This window comes from Mixophyes fleayi, chromosome 8, assembly GCF_038048845.1.
Source record: "Mixophyes fleayi isolate aMixFle1 chromosome 8, aMixFle1.hap1, whole genome shotgun sequence".
Lineage (NCBI taxonomy): Eukaryota > Metazoa > Chordata > Amphibia > Anura > Limnodynastidae > Mixophyes > Mixophyes fleayi.
In genome coordinates, this window is record NC_134409.1 from 95,885,897 (window position 1) to 95,902,494 (window position 16,598).

Sequence of the window (16,598 nt, forward strand, 5' to 3'; positions counted from 1 at the left end):
TAGTATGGGAGGAGGTAATGGGCCCTTCTGCTCCACGGGATGTTTCTGTCCTCCCTGAGCTCGCCTTAGGACACCTGCGTTATGGTTTGACAGGTGTACCACCCAGTTAAACTCCCCACCTGCCACTGTCCTCGGAGCTGGTAGTCAGAAGTCAGTGGCAGAGTGGAGTGGCCGGGTAGGTATTTACCTCGAGACAAGGTACATCACAATGAAGCTCCAATTTCATATTCAATGCCACACTGTATCAGGATTTTTGTGTAATAACAATTAAAAATCTCTTAATTATAAATGGGTTGTGCACTTTTGGACAACCCAGCGGAACCTTTGCCTATGCATATCAAACAGGGAAGTGACGGCACCAATTAGGATTTCAAAATTATTACCAGTAATTCAATCTTGCTGGAGTGCACCCCTCTAAATAGGAACCACAGATTATTTCACAATGAGGTGCAACTTCATTGCACATCATTAAACTTCAATATTTGGACACAGTTCAGAATTGACAGCATTTAACCACAAATCGCAAAGCTAGCGTGGGCAATTGGCAGCCCTCAACGAGGTAACATATGGCACTCTCGACCAAGGAAATTTCTCCTCTACTTAATGACTTCAATGTCAGAGTAAGCAAAGTGCATTCACACAGTCTACATTGATTAAGCAGTGATTTTAATAATGGTACTGTCTACAACTTGATTTGCTAGCCATAAATGTATCTACTTTTTGAGCTGCACTTCTTACTGGTGGCCTGAATTTATTATGCAATATGCTGCCTGTCTGCAAGGGTAATTGTACACCCCTCTATTGGAACAGAGGGCCATTTACATAAAAAAAACATAAAATATTAAAAAAACAGTGCTAGAAGTTTACCATGTCTGAATTGGATAGGTTACACCATGAATGGACAATGAAAATTTACATACCGTTCCAGAGAGAATATCATTGGGACAGCAATTAAGCAAGTGGCTTTTGCACACTCTGTCATCACTGAACTTGATCCGCTGTCTGGTTGTGTCGCCTGCAAAAAAAGATTCAGAATATCTCATATTAGAGATTCCAAACTAAATTTTGACTGTGCACTGGACCATATTATTAGTCTAGCCTAACAATATTGGGCAAGTACAGAAAAAGTCTGACAGTTTGTTGGAGGCATAATAAATTTGAATGACAGGTTCTCAATATACAATAATACATTCTACTATGCGCTATGAAAATCAGAAAGTCCATTTAATCCGTTTGCAGATACTCTAACTTTGTATTGTTCAATTTACAGTTACCAATTTATACTACGACTATCTCACTTATTTTCCCACTTGTACAAATCTTTACAGTTAAGTTGTCATTTGATGTTTTCACTAAAGTATGTCAGTTACTTTCATCACCATGGTTTAACTGTATTTTGATAAAATATCAGAATACACATAACGTCCACCAATAGGTGGATTCATCCTTAGCAAGTTGATTGGGCAGTAGCTGAAAACCTAAATAATGCTGCTTTAGTGGCATAAACAAATTAAACAACTATGGTACCTAGAAACTTCTCTTTGTCATAGTGAAAGATATGAGCATACATTTATGCTTCTAGATTTTTTGTAATTAGCTGTACAGAATCTAAATGGTGAAAACAAGGCTGTCTGTATGAGACAGGATGGAAGCCATCACTCAATTATAAACTAGGGGGTAGTTTCAGAAGGTTCCAAAGCACTATAAACCAATGCACAATTGACTGAGATTTTTCCCCCTATTACCTTAAGGAGACACAACAGGCTTAGGCAACCATGCACTTTTAAAAATTATTTTTGCTTTTAAACAGAATCATGATAACAACCCTGCTATAATCTCTGACTGATGTATGGGGACAAACGCTTGCTAACAGGGTTGGGTTGCAACTGGATACACGGTAATATTATTCATACAAACCTGAGAAGTACTTACACTAGTCAAGACCCAGGAATACTGTTAGTGTGCAACATTTTACCAACATTACCCATGTCGTGCTCTGTGGACTGCAAAAACTTTTCATGATGTGATCAGCTGAAGCCCCAGACAGATTTTCCTATGATTTTGATTTTCTATGTCCTTTGATGTAGATAATTGAAAAGCAAAAGGGCAACATCCAAACTCACCACTCTAAACTAAAGTTTACAGACTAACTTATTACATTACAAAATACAGTGTTCCCTCTTTAGGATGCCAGCTTAAAACACAAGGCAAAAAACAGTCATTACAGAAAGGGTGCATTATAAAGAGGGTGAAATATAATGGTATTAGTACATTGTAATGCACATTTGTGCAGAGAACATACCAGGTGGTGAATAAGGGGGAGTTATAAAGAGGGAACGCTGTAGATCTTTTTTTTTTTTAAACGTTTACAGGAGAGAATGGTTGTCAAGCTCTACCTGACTAAAGTGACACAATGGATCAATATTTCTCTACCAATCATTAGAACACTGGCTTAGACATCAACCATACCAAGTGCGAGTAAAAAGCACTAGAATCATAAAACCAATATACTAATAAAGCAGCTGGTAGAATAAAAATAACTTTCTAGAGAACAATTATACTAGAGTAGTTATTAGCCGTTTTATTCACTACAAAGCTGCTCCAAGATCTCAAATTCCAACAGGATTTAAAATGGGACTTTGCTGGAAATGATTTTTTTTTTAAATGTATTTAAAATAAAGCTTAACAATATCAAAATGTATTTGTTAAAAGAGCCCTCTTGTTTTCAGCACCAGTAAATTGTCAGCCCTGTATGTACAATACTTGTTGGGCAGCAATCGAACAAACTACTGCAGGCAATTCCCTAAGCTCTATGCCTGTGCTCCAAACCACTAGAAGCACTGATGTAGTGGTAAGAGCCACTGGAGACAAAGTCTGTCTAAACAGAAAGTGCTATGTTAAAGAAAAAATGCATGTTACTGGTAAGCGATTATTTCCTATAACTGATCACATGCTACACAAATGACGGTGTAACCCTGCACATGGAAAAATATATGTGGTCCAGATGTTTAGTAAAGTTAGCTGTTTTATATAAATAAAGCTACCGATAACAAAAATAGTAAATGATTCAGGAACCTGTTATAGCTAATTACAGGTATGGGCTCTATTATAAGGCATACTTGGGAATTCCCAGATAAAGAGTTTTTTCAGTTATTTGGAGCACTATGTAGAAAATAAAAATATTTTAAAAAATACCCATTTTTCCTCCACACTGAATCTGCCAATCTGCTCATTTAATGGTTTGGCAGCACCCCAGTAACTGAGGAAGACAGCATTTGGTAATCATGTCAGAGTGTACGATATTAATAAGCTGCAGAAATTAGTTACTTTTTTCGCTTTCCAGTTTCCAGGTAGAATGACCCCATACCCATATATCTAAAGCAAGGTTGAGATTGCGATGAATACATTTTTTGTAGGTAAACTATGCTCTGTTTTTAAAGAAAATTCTTAAGACAGCTATCAAACTAATGTTGAATGTTTATTTAAAACCACAGCTTGCAAATTAAATATTGCACAAAAGTTTCAACATTCAGTAATTGTTGAAAAAAAAAGCATCACTACATTGTGGCAGTGCTGCTGTTATTTTTCGCTATAAACAATGAATATAGGTAGGTAGTCTGTGCCAGGCTAGTTTAAATGAAGCAAGAGATGTCTCAATATGAGACCTAGGGAAATAGTTTACACTGCTATCTAGTTTCTGTACTTTCAGTTGTTCATGATTCAAAGAAAACCGCTATAATTGCTTTAATAGACTGTTATACTTCATCTAGCTATTGTCCAATAGACATTAATGGGCCAATTCAATTAGCCGTAAGGTGCGGCAGTAACTTTGTGGCTATGTTTATGTGTGCATTACCAGAGTTCCAGTAATGAAAAGGTAACATTTTTAATCAGAAAAAGAGCAATGAGCATTTCCAAAGTATTATGTGGAAAGGCACAATGTCATGCTACTGCGACAACTCTCTGATGATGATTGAATCAGCCCATAAGAGTTTAATAAGAGTGAAATGTTTAATACCTAATGAGATACATTAAAAGGATACTCACAAAAGTTAAACTATGAAGAGCAAGTAAACCCACTATTGGACATATAAAAGCATGTGCTTTACAGATGTAAAGAATACACCCAGAATAAGAGGTTTATATGCATTTAGAGTAAATATTCCCAACATGCCAATTATTCTATCCATCTACTGAAAGCATTTGTATTTAATTATCTGCTTGAGAGGGAATGGTGATTGTCAACTTTAACTACTCTAGAGTTTAACATACAGAATCCAAGTTGACAGGCTTGCAGTTACCTATACAACAAAAACTACATACAGAATTGCGAATTCATATACAGTGGCCTGGTCAATGATGTCACAGCAAGCAAAACTGCCATGCTATGCTTTTCTTTTCTCTAAAGGTTGTGGGATGTGGCTATGTTAAATATGTGAAGAAATTATTTAAAATGAATAACATTGAGAACTGCAGTGGAAAGTTAGTATAAAAATAAAAAGTGCATTCTATCTTCATATACAAAAATGCAAATGTGTTTAAAATCAGCACTTAATTTATTTAATAACCAGATGATTGCTTCTTGCAAATAAATCTATTGCACAGCATGTGAATGATCATTTTTATTTAAAAAATATCAAGCACAGAGGGCTTCAAATTGAAATTATAATAGTTATTTTATTTGCATGGAAAGTTATTTTTAATTACATTGTTTTCTGGCTGTTTCTTGTATCAATATATTTCTTACTTTTAGCTACATCATTTATATGGAAAGGGAGGCGTATAGATACAGCTTCTCCCTTACATCTTAAAGTGAAAAAATAGGCCGACTACGTTAAACATGTCACCTATGACTTCAATAAATTTTAATTTGTATTATTTTTTCTGGCAAATGTTAGGGTATAACATATCCAAACTAAAAAGAACATCTTTAACTAGGATCATGTCACTATTTGTTTAATACTAACATACTTTTATACTGCAGGCAACAAAGGACCTTAAGTTAAATTAATTATGCAAGTGTTTGCTAAACTCATAAATGATCTGAAACAAAATGAATACAGCCAAATGAGATTACAAATTTTAAGTGCTACTATATAAAGTGCTTTAAATACTTTTTAAGAAAATATACTCAGAAGAATCCAAAAATCCAATCGAGGTCTTTTCCTTGGTAACCCATATTTGATCAAATTTATTTGCTGAAAGTCAGGAAAGTAGACTTGTGTTATTTTCTATAGATAGTTTAGCTCTGTTTGGGCCAGCAGCTGCAAGACTTAACTTTTTCTTTAGATTACACAACTGCGTTTTGTCCACATTCATTAACACATCTGAAAAGTTTGTCATAACTCACGGCTCGGCGAATGCGGGGCCTTTCTGATACTCCCTTGCGGATTGAAGTAGGCAGGCATAGATACATTGAACCTTTATAAATAAAACAAGGGGGCCAGATTGTTCAGTTTGTATAAAATACATTGCTTCTGCCAGCATTTTAACACAGTATCAAGTATATGTTGATCCAAACTTTATGAAAAACATAAAAAGCTAGAGTTAATCCCTCCCAATCACATTTTAAAGATTTCCAGACATGTAGTTTCACGAATGGTAGATAGATATTCTAATTATTATTTTCTACATTACAGTAAATATATCAATTAATGTATGGTTCATTTTCAGATACTAATTTGATGTGATGATTACTCATTGTGTAAAGTATGAAAAACATTACTTTTTAAATTGAAGATATTGCCCAAAATACTTTACAGTAAGTAGATTTAATGATCAATATGAGAGAGCAGATTACAAAACTAACCACTTTTCCTTGTTAAAGAGAAAAAAATAAATAAAAAAATAAAAAAAAAAAAAAGATATACATCCTGAGAATAGTAAATGGGTAAAAATGTGACTAGAAAACGAAAACAGAAGACAGTTCAGTCTTTACTGTGCCAACAACCCACATTTGTGAAACTACATAGCTGGCCATTTACATGCATTGATTGACAGTGTGTACACCCTCACAATCTTGTTAAACCATTTTATTACAGAAAATGAAAGGCAGGAGACACAGCACAGGTTTCAAACCAGAATCAAACCATGAATAAAGCACAAAAAGTTACCAACTTTCACTGATAAATATCTACTTAAACAGAACAAAGTTCCACAAAAAGGCTTATACTGGAAACTTTGCATTAAGAAATTAGTTTCAAGTACAGCCATTCACGAATTAGAAAGATTAAAATGCATATATCCATCTTGGGACATCTCTTTAGGTGATATTGAGATAGTCAAACAAGGAAGTCCATGTTTGTGTATGTTAGCACCAAGTTCATTTCCTACAACTTTACTGCACTTAATACCTTTTAAAGATATGTGCAGGCAGATATATATATTTTTTTAAATAAATTTTATTGACTTTTTTCAAAATTGAACAGTACAACATATGTTGCAATAGAACTCATAACAGTGTGAACATTGAGAGTTTGCAAAACAGGTAGAGTATGGAATCTGGAACAAATACAGAGGGATTGGTTGTTGTGAGCCATAAAATATGAGCGAGAGAGAATTAAAAGTATAATTGTTATGAGATATCAGAAGTACCATGAAGGGAAGACGGGAAGAGGCTGAGGGAGAGGAAAGATCAGAAGATGAAAACAGAGAGAAGAAGAAGGGGGGAGGGGTAAGGAGGGTATGTTAGTAGAGGTAAAAACAGAGAAGGGAGGGAGAACAGACCGAGGGGAGACTCAGATCAAGAGATGACTAAAATCTCTATATTATCATTTATTAGGAAATAGAGTGTGAAGCTGTGAAGTAATCCAGCCAACTGTGCCATGTGGAGAAAAATTGATTAGGGTGATCATTAACTACACTAGTCATGTGCTCTAGGTTATATATATATATATATATATATATATATATATATATATATATATATATATATATGCCAAACACTCTGAATAAGTTCGGAAATAGAGGGACTCTCTGGTTGTTTCCATTTCCTGGCTATTAAGCATCTGGCTGCGGTCAGAATGTGGCTGGGGAGTTTCCAAATTATTCTGTGAGTGTCAGGTGGAAGTCGATGCAGAAGAAAGTAAGACAAGTGGAATGGGGACAGGGATCCTCAATGGCTACAATTAAGCCAGCAGAGGTCAGAGGCTGTCGGATACATTGTTTTCAGTTTGAATGGAACTAAATACCAACGAAATAAGAGTTTGTAAGAATTTTCTTTTATCCGAGTACAGATCGAGGATTTGGCAACAGCCTCGCGAATCTCCGTCCATTCCTCAGGATTCAAAGTCTCAGCCATATCCTCCTCATAGCGGAGCTCATGAGGCTATTTGTCAGGCAAATTGTGATTCATTAATAGAGAATAGAAAGTGGATAATAAGCCTTTAGATGAAGCTTTGTTTTCACAAAAGGTTTCTAGGGGAGAGGGATTGTGGGGAATACGGGGGTCTATTAAGGTGCTGAAAAGGCATCAAATTTGTACATATTGATAAAACACAGAGGATGAAAGGTGAAAGCGCTCGCAGAGTTAAGCAAAGGTCGGGAAAAATCCCATTGGAACTATATCGGAAAAAAACTAAATATTCTGTTTTGTCCATTGGGAAGAAGATTTTGAATTAATCCCCAGAGGGAAAGAGGGGTTATGCCAAAGTGGTAACATTCGCTTAGGATTAGCTAAAAGTTTTAAAGTGCGGGTGCAATATTTCAAAATTTCTAAGGAGAAGCAAACTGTTGGGGGGGAGAGTGTGAAGAGGGGGAAGGTCTTGGGGGTCTAGCCAAAATAAGATACTGGGGGATAACATCTGAAGGAGGTCCGCTTCCGTGTCAACCCAAAGCCTGGTCTGAGGGAGAGAGGAAGAGAGAACCGCTTGAGTGAGGTGAAACGCCAAGTAGTATTTATGGAGGCAAGGAAGCCCCAGACCACCGTTGCGAGCATGGCGGAAAAGAACTTTGAGGCGAACTCATGGACGTCGGCCGGACCACACAAATTGTGAGATGCTTGACTGTAGATATTTGAGAAGTGAAGGAACACGTACAGGTAGGGTCTGGAAGAGAAAGAATCCTTGGCAGAATATTCATCTTAACTAAGGCCACTCTCCCAATCCAAGAAATATACTTCGAGGGCCAGGATTGGAGGTCTTGCTTTAGGGCGGCTATTAGTGGGGGGAAGTTGGCAGTAAAGAGTTGATCATAGGTTTTGGTAAGATTAACTCATAAGTATTTAATGTGATGTGGCTGCCAATGAAATTTGAAGGTGTTTTATAAGTGCATTTGAATATTAGAAGGGAGATTGAGGCCAAGGGCTTCAGTTTAATCAGAGTTGATTTTAAAGTTCGAGAGCAAACCATATTCATTAATTTCAGCTAAGATGGATGGAACAGAGACATGAGGGTTTGTAAGTGTGAGAAGCACGTCGTCGTGCATACAGGTATTTTAAAGATGATGATCCTTTAGCACCTTCCTTTTTCAATGATGTAACACTGAGTTTCCATGGTCAAGTACTGGCTTTGTTAATTGATGTTAAGTTCTCCTTTCCTGCATTTTTTTCTTAGGAGACAATTGAAGAAAAAGGAGCGCAGCAAATACAGTATTTATTAAATGAGAAAGCACATTTCACCATATCTACTCTCTCCCACTTGCCTTTAATTCCATGCAACATACTTTATTTTTTTAATATTCAGCACACACTATAAACTGGTAGTGCCAGAAAATGACTGCGGTCCATCATACAATCTGAGTTTTAAAATCAGAATGCCAATGATTCAGATGTTTTACCAAGCTGACCCTCAAGCGCAATAATTACAGTACAGTGTTTTTAAAATGTAACAGGCAAAAAATACTAATGTAAAACACTGTAAACCGGTAGCTATATGTTGGAACAAAAAATTACTCTACTAGTTTGACAGTATTGTAAAACATGCTAGTCTGAAAAACACACTCAAGCACCTGTTTGGGAATAACTGTATAAGGAAAAATTTACCATTAAGTTTATCCCTGTTCCCCAACTAAAAAGAAAAACAATCTCATTATTGCATTGGAAACTAGGTTTAGTGACATTTCTAAAATGTTTAAAGAATTGTGCACAAGTGTCATTGAGGCAGCCCTTCCGTGTTTATATATATCTGCGAAGAGACTTTTGACATATACAAATGGTTTGATTGGATGTTACATAGCTGTACTGGGTTTCCCACCTTCATTATTGCTGTAAAAAAAAACAAAAAAAAGAGTTAGGACTGTGCTAACGTTTACTTGTATCCAGGGACTGGATGACTGGTATAAGGAGAATCGCACTGTCAATCATCCCGCCCACAAATTATCCCTGACCAGGCAAATAATAAGAGTAGGATAACTCACCAAATTAATGAAAAGGCCACAGACTACGTGACGCTAACGTATATCATGATTAATCATATGTAATGGCTTACCGTCCCTAGAGGTCCCCATGAGCTGGTCAAGCATGGCGCGCATTTGGGCCTGCGCCGACATTTTGATGCGGGAAGGAAAAGATCACTGCGCTCGAAAACCACTTGCTATTCCAAATATCCCTTTCCCTGCCGTTTAACACACTGGGTGAGCCCTCGTCTGAATATAAAAAGCCTAGAGACGACCGACCCGCTCCTCACACAGCGGCCGGTGGAGGTGACAGAACAGAGAATTCCGACGGTTACTCCTCTCGCGAGCTCCAGCTCTTGGAGTGCGAGAAGAAGTCAGTCGATCGCGCCACCGAAGCCACTGCGATTGGCTGGAGGCCGTCCTTCACTCGTAGAGAACCGTACATTGGTCAGTGAGTGTCTCGCGCCCGCTGATTTTGGTTCTCTTGCCGAGACAGGGACTGCTTTGCTCTGCCCGTATGACGTGTCACAACAATCTCCAGTTCAGCAAGTGGATACCTCCAGAGTACACGTTATGTGTGCTTGCTATGTAGTTTTTAATAAAATAGTGTAGATGGAAATGTTATGTTAGCGCAATTTAGTAAAACGCATGCTTACAACGATGGTGAATGGAATCATTTAATTCAATAAACATGATAACGTATAGATGAATACAATGAATCATAATACTTTAATGTATAGTCATGTGCTAGCAAGTCCGAATTTAAGTATGAATTCCATGTATGTGTAAAGGGCCCTATCTATTCAACTCCGGTTCGTCTGCCAATCTTTCTGCACCACTTTGTTGTAGCGCAGTGGTTCCCAAACTTTTTCATTTCGAGGCACCCTTAGGGGAGATTCAATTCTCCCCGAAGTTCGCTGCATAAAACCTATTATCCTTATTACGGTAATTTTAAACCGCTCGCAGCCCAAAAATCTGACATTGAAACTGCGCACCATTACCGTAATAACGGTAATGGTGCGCAGGCCGCGTTAATTTTTACAGTAACGTGGCCAACTGAATTCCCCCCTTGGGGTCTTCATCAATTTTTCTAGGCTCCCCTAAGCCTAAATAGTTACAGAGTAGTCCCATTTTTTAAGTAATTGGGTGAAAATAACGGAATAAGTATTTAGGCCCCCTCGTCATCACACTGTGCCCCTTCATCAGTTTCCCTTGTATTACCCTGCTCAATTTATCCTCCATTAATTTTCTTACCTTTTACTTGCCTTTCTTTCTTCTGTTTTCTTCTTTTTTTCTTCTGTCTTCTTTTCTTCAGGTCCCCCTCTGCACCGTTCCTCACTGAAAATGTCGGGCGACAGTCTGCGAACAGAGCATGAAGGAGGTGCTTTATTGGTAAGATTGGTAAGTTTCTTGTTTTTTTTTTTCAGGTTTTTTTTGTTGGCCGGCCTGTGGACAAGCGTGGGATGGCAGGATGGCCTTGCTTACCCCGTTTACCACCGGCCCTGACTGCGACACTCCTGTGAGATCGCTGCGGCACCCCAGGGAACCGCGACACACAGCTTGGTCTAGGAAAAAGAGCAACAATTATTCTTGGGAACTACAGAGCAGAGAGAGGGAGGGTGTGAGGTGATGGGCGGGAGTAGAGCAACTGCACTCCTACTGCTTACACCTCGATTTTGGTTCAGAACCTGGGCGCCAAGGGCTGGGGGGCATCTGCCCCCCAGGCCAGTTCCATAGAGGGCTATTTTGGGCTGGGTCACTGGGCCACCGGCATTTTATTTGCTTTAAAATAGGCTGCTGAGTCAAGGCTTTCCCCCCGGGCTGAAATGTGCCAGCCCTCCCCCGCTGGGCGCAGTGCTGTAGATATTTATGATGGAGAAGACTACTGCCCGAATATCTTACCACTGGTGAGGGCCTTACCAAGAGAAAAACAGAACGGCAGAAAGGCACAGTCACCTCTTGATGGTTGTCTGAGACTTCCAGGAATGGCGTCTAGGAAAGGGGCGAAACACATCAACCCTCTCACAGAACTGTCTACCCTTGATAAGGTTTACCACCATCTTTAGTGTTAACTATAATAACAACAGCAATAACGCCCTGGTCCTAACACCACTTTATGTGACCGGTAAGTTGCGCAATGTTAACCAATAACACTAGGGGGGTTTCAGTTAGCCGCAAAGTGTTTCTGATTTGACAGAAATCTCTACTCTTTTTTCAATGAGCATCGATTTCTACATCGTGCCACATCGCCAGCAATTGAATTCACCCCCTAGGTGCAGTGTACTACGCTAAGACACTCATAATTCCATATAGCCAATCAAAGGACAAACAGACAAGAAAATACAGGACAAGGTGCCAAAAATCTACCTTCAATAGGGATCTGACTAATGGATCCTATACCAGAAAGCATCTCAAGAGCCTACCTTTAATGTGGGCCTGACTAATGAGTGCAAGGAGACGATACGCAATGTTAGGTCTAAGTGACCACTTGGAAAATTGGCCACCAGGGACAAGGGTAAGAAAAGGTATCAGACCAGACGTGGTCTTTAATTAACAGGTGCTAACCTCCTACCTGATGCCAGGCCTAATGCCTAAATTTCTTCCACAGGTGCTTGAAGTATATTGGCCACAGGCTATGCCTGATTTATTGTGTCCTTAATTTTTATCCTAGGCTCTGAATCTATTAAAGCTGTGTCTCACAGGCTTCTAAGCCTGAATAACTGCACCTTATATATAAAGGATATAAGACCTATGTAACGAACGCCCAGCCTGACCCAGATACAGCAATCTGAACAGCTGGCCGTTACTGGCGTTACCTTAGTCGCTTAGCAATAAATACACTTTTTCTGCGACCACAAAGGATTTATTATGGTGTCCTTATGTTCACCAGAACCACTTATTAATGTTTCACACGTAAATCATACACACATGTAGCATGAGCCTCCCTGGGCTCCATAAGTTCACAAAGAATCACGGAGAACAAACTAGATTACATTTATTTAATCTGAAAAATGCTTCCAAGGCTTAGTTACAAAAATTAATAACACGACATAGAATATGTTGCACAAATGAGTTTCATAAAATAAAGATAAATTATCTAATATATATTATGTGAAATATTTTAGGAGTTTGATCATCTTTATGGTTATATACAATATTTTGAAGACATTCTTTCTATATAGAGAGAGTGTATATTTAGAAATGTTCCATTGTATCTTTATGAAGCTATTATACTGTCTAATCATTATATTTGATTGCGAGTATATAATCTATCAATATGCTCGTATATTACAAATGATTGCTAATATAAAACCACCAATCTATCTTCTTAATGCTACGCTATGTATGGCAGCCATGTGATATTCTAAATTTATGATTGGCAGGGTATATAAGGACATACCTTTGAGGAAAAGAATCCACCACTGATGAAACCGCCCAGCTTGTCGGCAGAGAAACGCGTCAGGTGTGACGTAGACGAGCTTGGACATACCCATTGTTTTGGATTTCCGTGTATACACGTGTTTTTTCAGTTCCAGCTCTTATGGAATACTAGAGCTCTTACATCGTAAGGATACATTAGGATCTCTCCACAGCGATACAGGATATTTCTATATAAGTGAGCGTTACCAAAGTTCTGGCAAGGTACCTTATCAGCATATTGTGGATATACGAGACTTTCAGCTGCACTCTATTTGCCAGGAGCATGTGAGCTCCCCCGGTCATATGTTTTCTATACACAGCATCAATTCGTGTTTACCTATAGGAGGAACTGTTTCATCATTTACCATCATTCTAAATCTCTTCCCATACAGGGAATATCTATATATCGCTACATATAGAATCTTTGCACCTGTGTCTATACAAATATATAGGTACCTACAGAGCTCTGTTAGGCATTAAGGCGGTATACTATCCAGCTCGGTCTGCCAATATATTACATACATATGTATGTGTATTATAACTATTTTAATTATATGTTTTAATAAATTTTATACATCAGTGCTGCCACTACATGTATATTTTACATGTAGCATGAGCCTCCCTGGGCTCCATAAATTCACAAAGAATCACGGAGAACACACTAGATTACATTTATTTAATCTGAAAAATGCTTCCAAGGCTTGGCTACAAAAATTAATAACAAGACATAGAATATGTTGCACAAATAAGTTTCAGAAAATAAAATAGGAAATAAAATCAGAGTCACTACTTACTAGTTAAGACCTGGGGGTAAATGTATCAAGGTGCGATTTTGCAAAATCAGCGATTTTCTCGGGAGAGTTGAAACTCGCAGATGTATGAAGCTGAGATTTCATGCAAAATCGCCAGAGTTGTGCTTTTGTAGATCCACCAGCCGGACTGTTGGATCTACAAATTTATTTGGGACATTTGTGACAGCCATTTTGGGATTGAAAGCTGCTGACAAAAGAAAGAAGACTTCATCGGTGAGTAACAGGGGATTTATTATTTTTAATAAAAATATATGGTGTAAATGAGGGTGCTTACTGTGTTTATTGTGGGTTTTTTACTTTTATTAAATGTTAGTGGTGTTTACAAGGGTGTGGTTTTTTTTGGGGGGGGTTTTAAACAAAAAATTTTATTTGTTTATTTGAACAAGTTTACATGTATGTAAAATCAGCAAGTCGATGTATACATAAAGTAGGACATAATTACATGAGGATATAATGTTAACAACATTTATAAACGCATAATAAATGTAATGAAGTAACATCCAAATGTGGTATTGGTGTATACAATTCAAAGAGAAAAAACTTGTAGGTGAGGGGAGACATACAGGGGGTTGAGAGGGGAAGAGAAGGGAGGTATCTGAGGAGGAAAAGAAAAAGGTAAATGAATTTGTCTATGGTCACTGGAACAAGAGGCTGGTATATTTAGTCAGTCATCTCCAATCAAAAAGAAGTATGTAGATAATAAGTTAATATAAGAGAATGTCAAACGGTAGATAGGGGCGGTTCTGCTTCATAAAAGGATGTCCAAGGGTTCTACACAACTTTGAATTGAATTGGAGTATCGTTGAGGGTGGCAGTAATACTTTTCAAACGGTATATTGACCAGATAGAATTTATGGTTGCAGTGAGTGAGGGTGTGATCGAGCTCTTCCAGTGCAAAGCAATCAGGCAGTTAGCTGCATTCAGTATATGTCTTATTAGTTTTTGGGTTGGGCGGGGTATATTAGGGAGATGTCTAGGGAGTAATGAGAAGAGAGGAGTATCAGGAATCTGAATATGTGTAATGGAGGATATTAGCTTATGGACTTGTTGCTAGTATGAAATTATCTTGGGACAGGACCACCCAACGTGCAGCAGGGAGCCCCTACAACCACACTCCCTTCAACATCTGTCTGAGGAGGCTGGGAATATAGTATGAAGACGCGATGGAACCAAGTACCATCTACTATAAATTTTGAATGAATTTTCTTTGATTCGAACGGAAATAGAGGTTTTAGCCAGGTTGGTTATAATCTTGGTCCATTCTTTAGGATCTATAGTTTCTCCTGTGTCTTTCTCCCACGCGAGTTCATGTGCTTCTTTAGATGGAAGGCCAAAATTATTTATTAATTGGTATAATGTGGATATGAGGCCTCTCGTTGAGATTGGGTGTTTACAGAGTGATTCTATTGGAGAGCACTGATCTGTGAGGGCTGGTTTAGAAGTTGTAGAAGTGTCTAATTTGTAGGTATTGATAAAATATTGAATTGGGGAACTTGTAACTTTTTTTAAGTTCCGCAAATGTAGGGAAGATGTTCATGGGAGCAATGTCCTATATTTTGGTGTTTAAATGAAAACCGAAGTTGGATTCTTGGTTTACGACCGGCCCATATGAACTTTGACAGGGATTGCTGTAAGTTTTTAAGTACATGCGTGGGGACATGAATGGGGAGGGTCTGCCATAAATAAAGGAGGCGGGGTAATATATTCATTTTTATAGTGGTTATACGGCCGAACCAGGAGACCGTAAGTTTAGACCATTGCGTGAGGTCAGCTTTTATTGTGTTAATGAGCTTTGGGAAATTAGCAACATAAAGTTGGGAATAAGATTTTGTTAGGTATACGCCTAGATGAGTTGTTTAGATTGCCACCTAAATTAAGTTAGTTTTGAGTGTCTGAGTTTTCCCGCGGACGCAATATTTAAACTCAAAATCTCAGATTTGTCAGCATTAATCTTATAGTTGGATAGGGAGCGTAATATGAGGGTTAGTTAGTGATAAGATGACATCATCAGTGTACAAAGCAATTTTATGGTCTCTAGTGGTGGTTGGTATACCCGTAATATCGGGGTTGTTTCGTTTGCGTGCTGCAAGGGGTTCCATAATAAGGGCAAATAGAAGGGGGGAAAGCGGGCATACCTGTCTGGTGCCATTGTGTATAGTAAAAGGAGTAGAGGTGAAGCCATTGGCTAATACTGAGGCTGTTAGGTTATGGTATAATGCTGAGATACCACGACAGAAGTCTCCCTGAATTCCCAAAGAAACTAATGTTTGTTGCATGAAAGGCCAAGCGACCCTATCAAAGGCCTTTTCGGCATCTAAGGCGACCACCAGAGCCGGGAAAGCATCCATATTAGCTATATGAATCAAATCAATCAGCCTTCTAGTGTTGTCCGAAGGTTGTCTACCCGGGACGAAACCCACTTGTTCTGGGTGAACTATTGAGGGTAGTACCGGGCTCAGCCTATTGGCAAGAACCTTAGCAAAGATTTTTAAATCGACATTTAAGAGTGAGATGGGGCGGTAACTTCCTGCCTCTGTGGGATCCCTCCCAGGTTTGGGAATGACTACAATCCCTGCTCCAGTGGTCGCTCCGTCGAATTTGCCCCCAGATAATATGAAGTTAAACAAACCAGATAGCATGGGTGCCAGGGGATTAATGAATTTCTTATAATAAAGTGATGTAAACCCATCTGGTCCGGGTGCTGTTTGACGTTTCAGAGATTTAATAACGTCAATGATTTCTTCTGATGAGATCTCTGCGTTGAGGGAGGCAAGCTGTGCAGGGGTTATTTTAGGGAGATGGCACGATTGGAGGTATTTTTTTATGCTGGATTTTAGAAGGAGGGGGTCTGTGATGTCCGGGATGATATTATATAAGGATTCATAATATTCTCGAAATCTATGTGCTATATGTTTTGGGTTATATAGTAATGAGCCTGTAGAAGATTTTATAGAAGAGATTCTATTCTTCGTTCGCCTAGCTTTTAATTTGCGCGCTAAAATAGAATCTGCCTTATCGCTCTTCTCATAATAT

At 38.4% G+C, this 16,598-nt stretch overlaps 1 protein-coding gene and 1 long non-coding RNA gene across 3 annotated transcripts in view; one reads left to right on the top strand and one right to left on the bottom strand.

Moving 5' to 3' along the window:
* LUC7L2 (LUC7 like 2, pre-mRNA splicing factor) overlaps positions 1-9,553 on the bottom strand; it is a 44,420-nt gene extending 34,867 nt beyond the window's left edge. The window contains exons 1-3 of one of the 2 annotated variants that reach the window (XM_075182906.1): positions 9,426-9,520; positions 5,351-5,421; positions 921-1,015 (exon numbers count right to left, since the gene is read on the bottom strand). In XM_075182906.1, coding sequence (XP_075039007.1) covers positions 921-1,015; positions 5,351-5,408 — 153 coding nt within the window. In that variant the 5' untranslated portion in view covers positions 5,409-5,421; positions 9,426-9,520. Of the gene's footprint in view, positions 1-920; positions 1,016-5,350; positions 5,422-9,425 lie in introns of both variants that reach the window. The other variant, XM_075182905.1, reaches the window with a different exon arrangement.
* Positions 9,554-9,697: 144 nt separating this feature from the next.
* Positions 9,698-13,262, top strand: LOC142099451 (uncharacterized). Its single transcript, XR_012678550.1, has 3 exons — positions 9,698-9,780; positions 10,649-10,725; positions 12,717-13,262. It is a non-coding gene; the product is annotated as an uncharacterized LOC142099451 (long non-coding RNA).
* Positions 13,263-16,598: the final 3,336 nt, after the last annotated feature.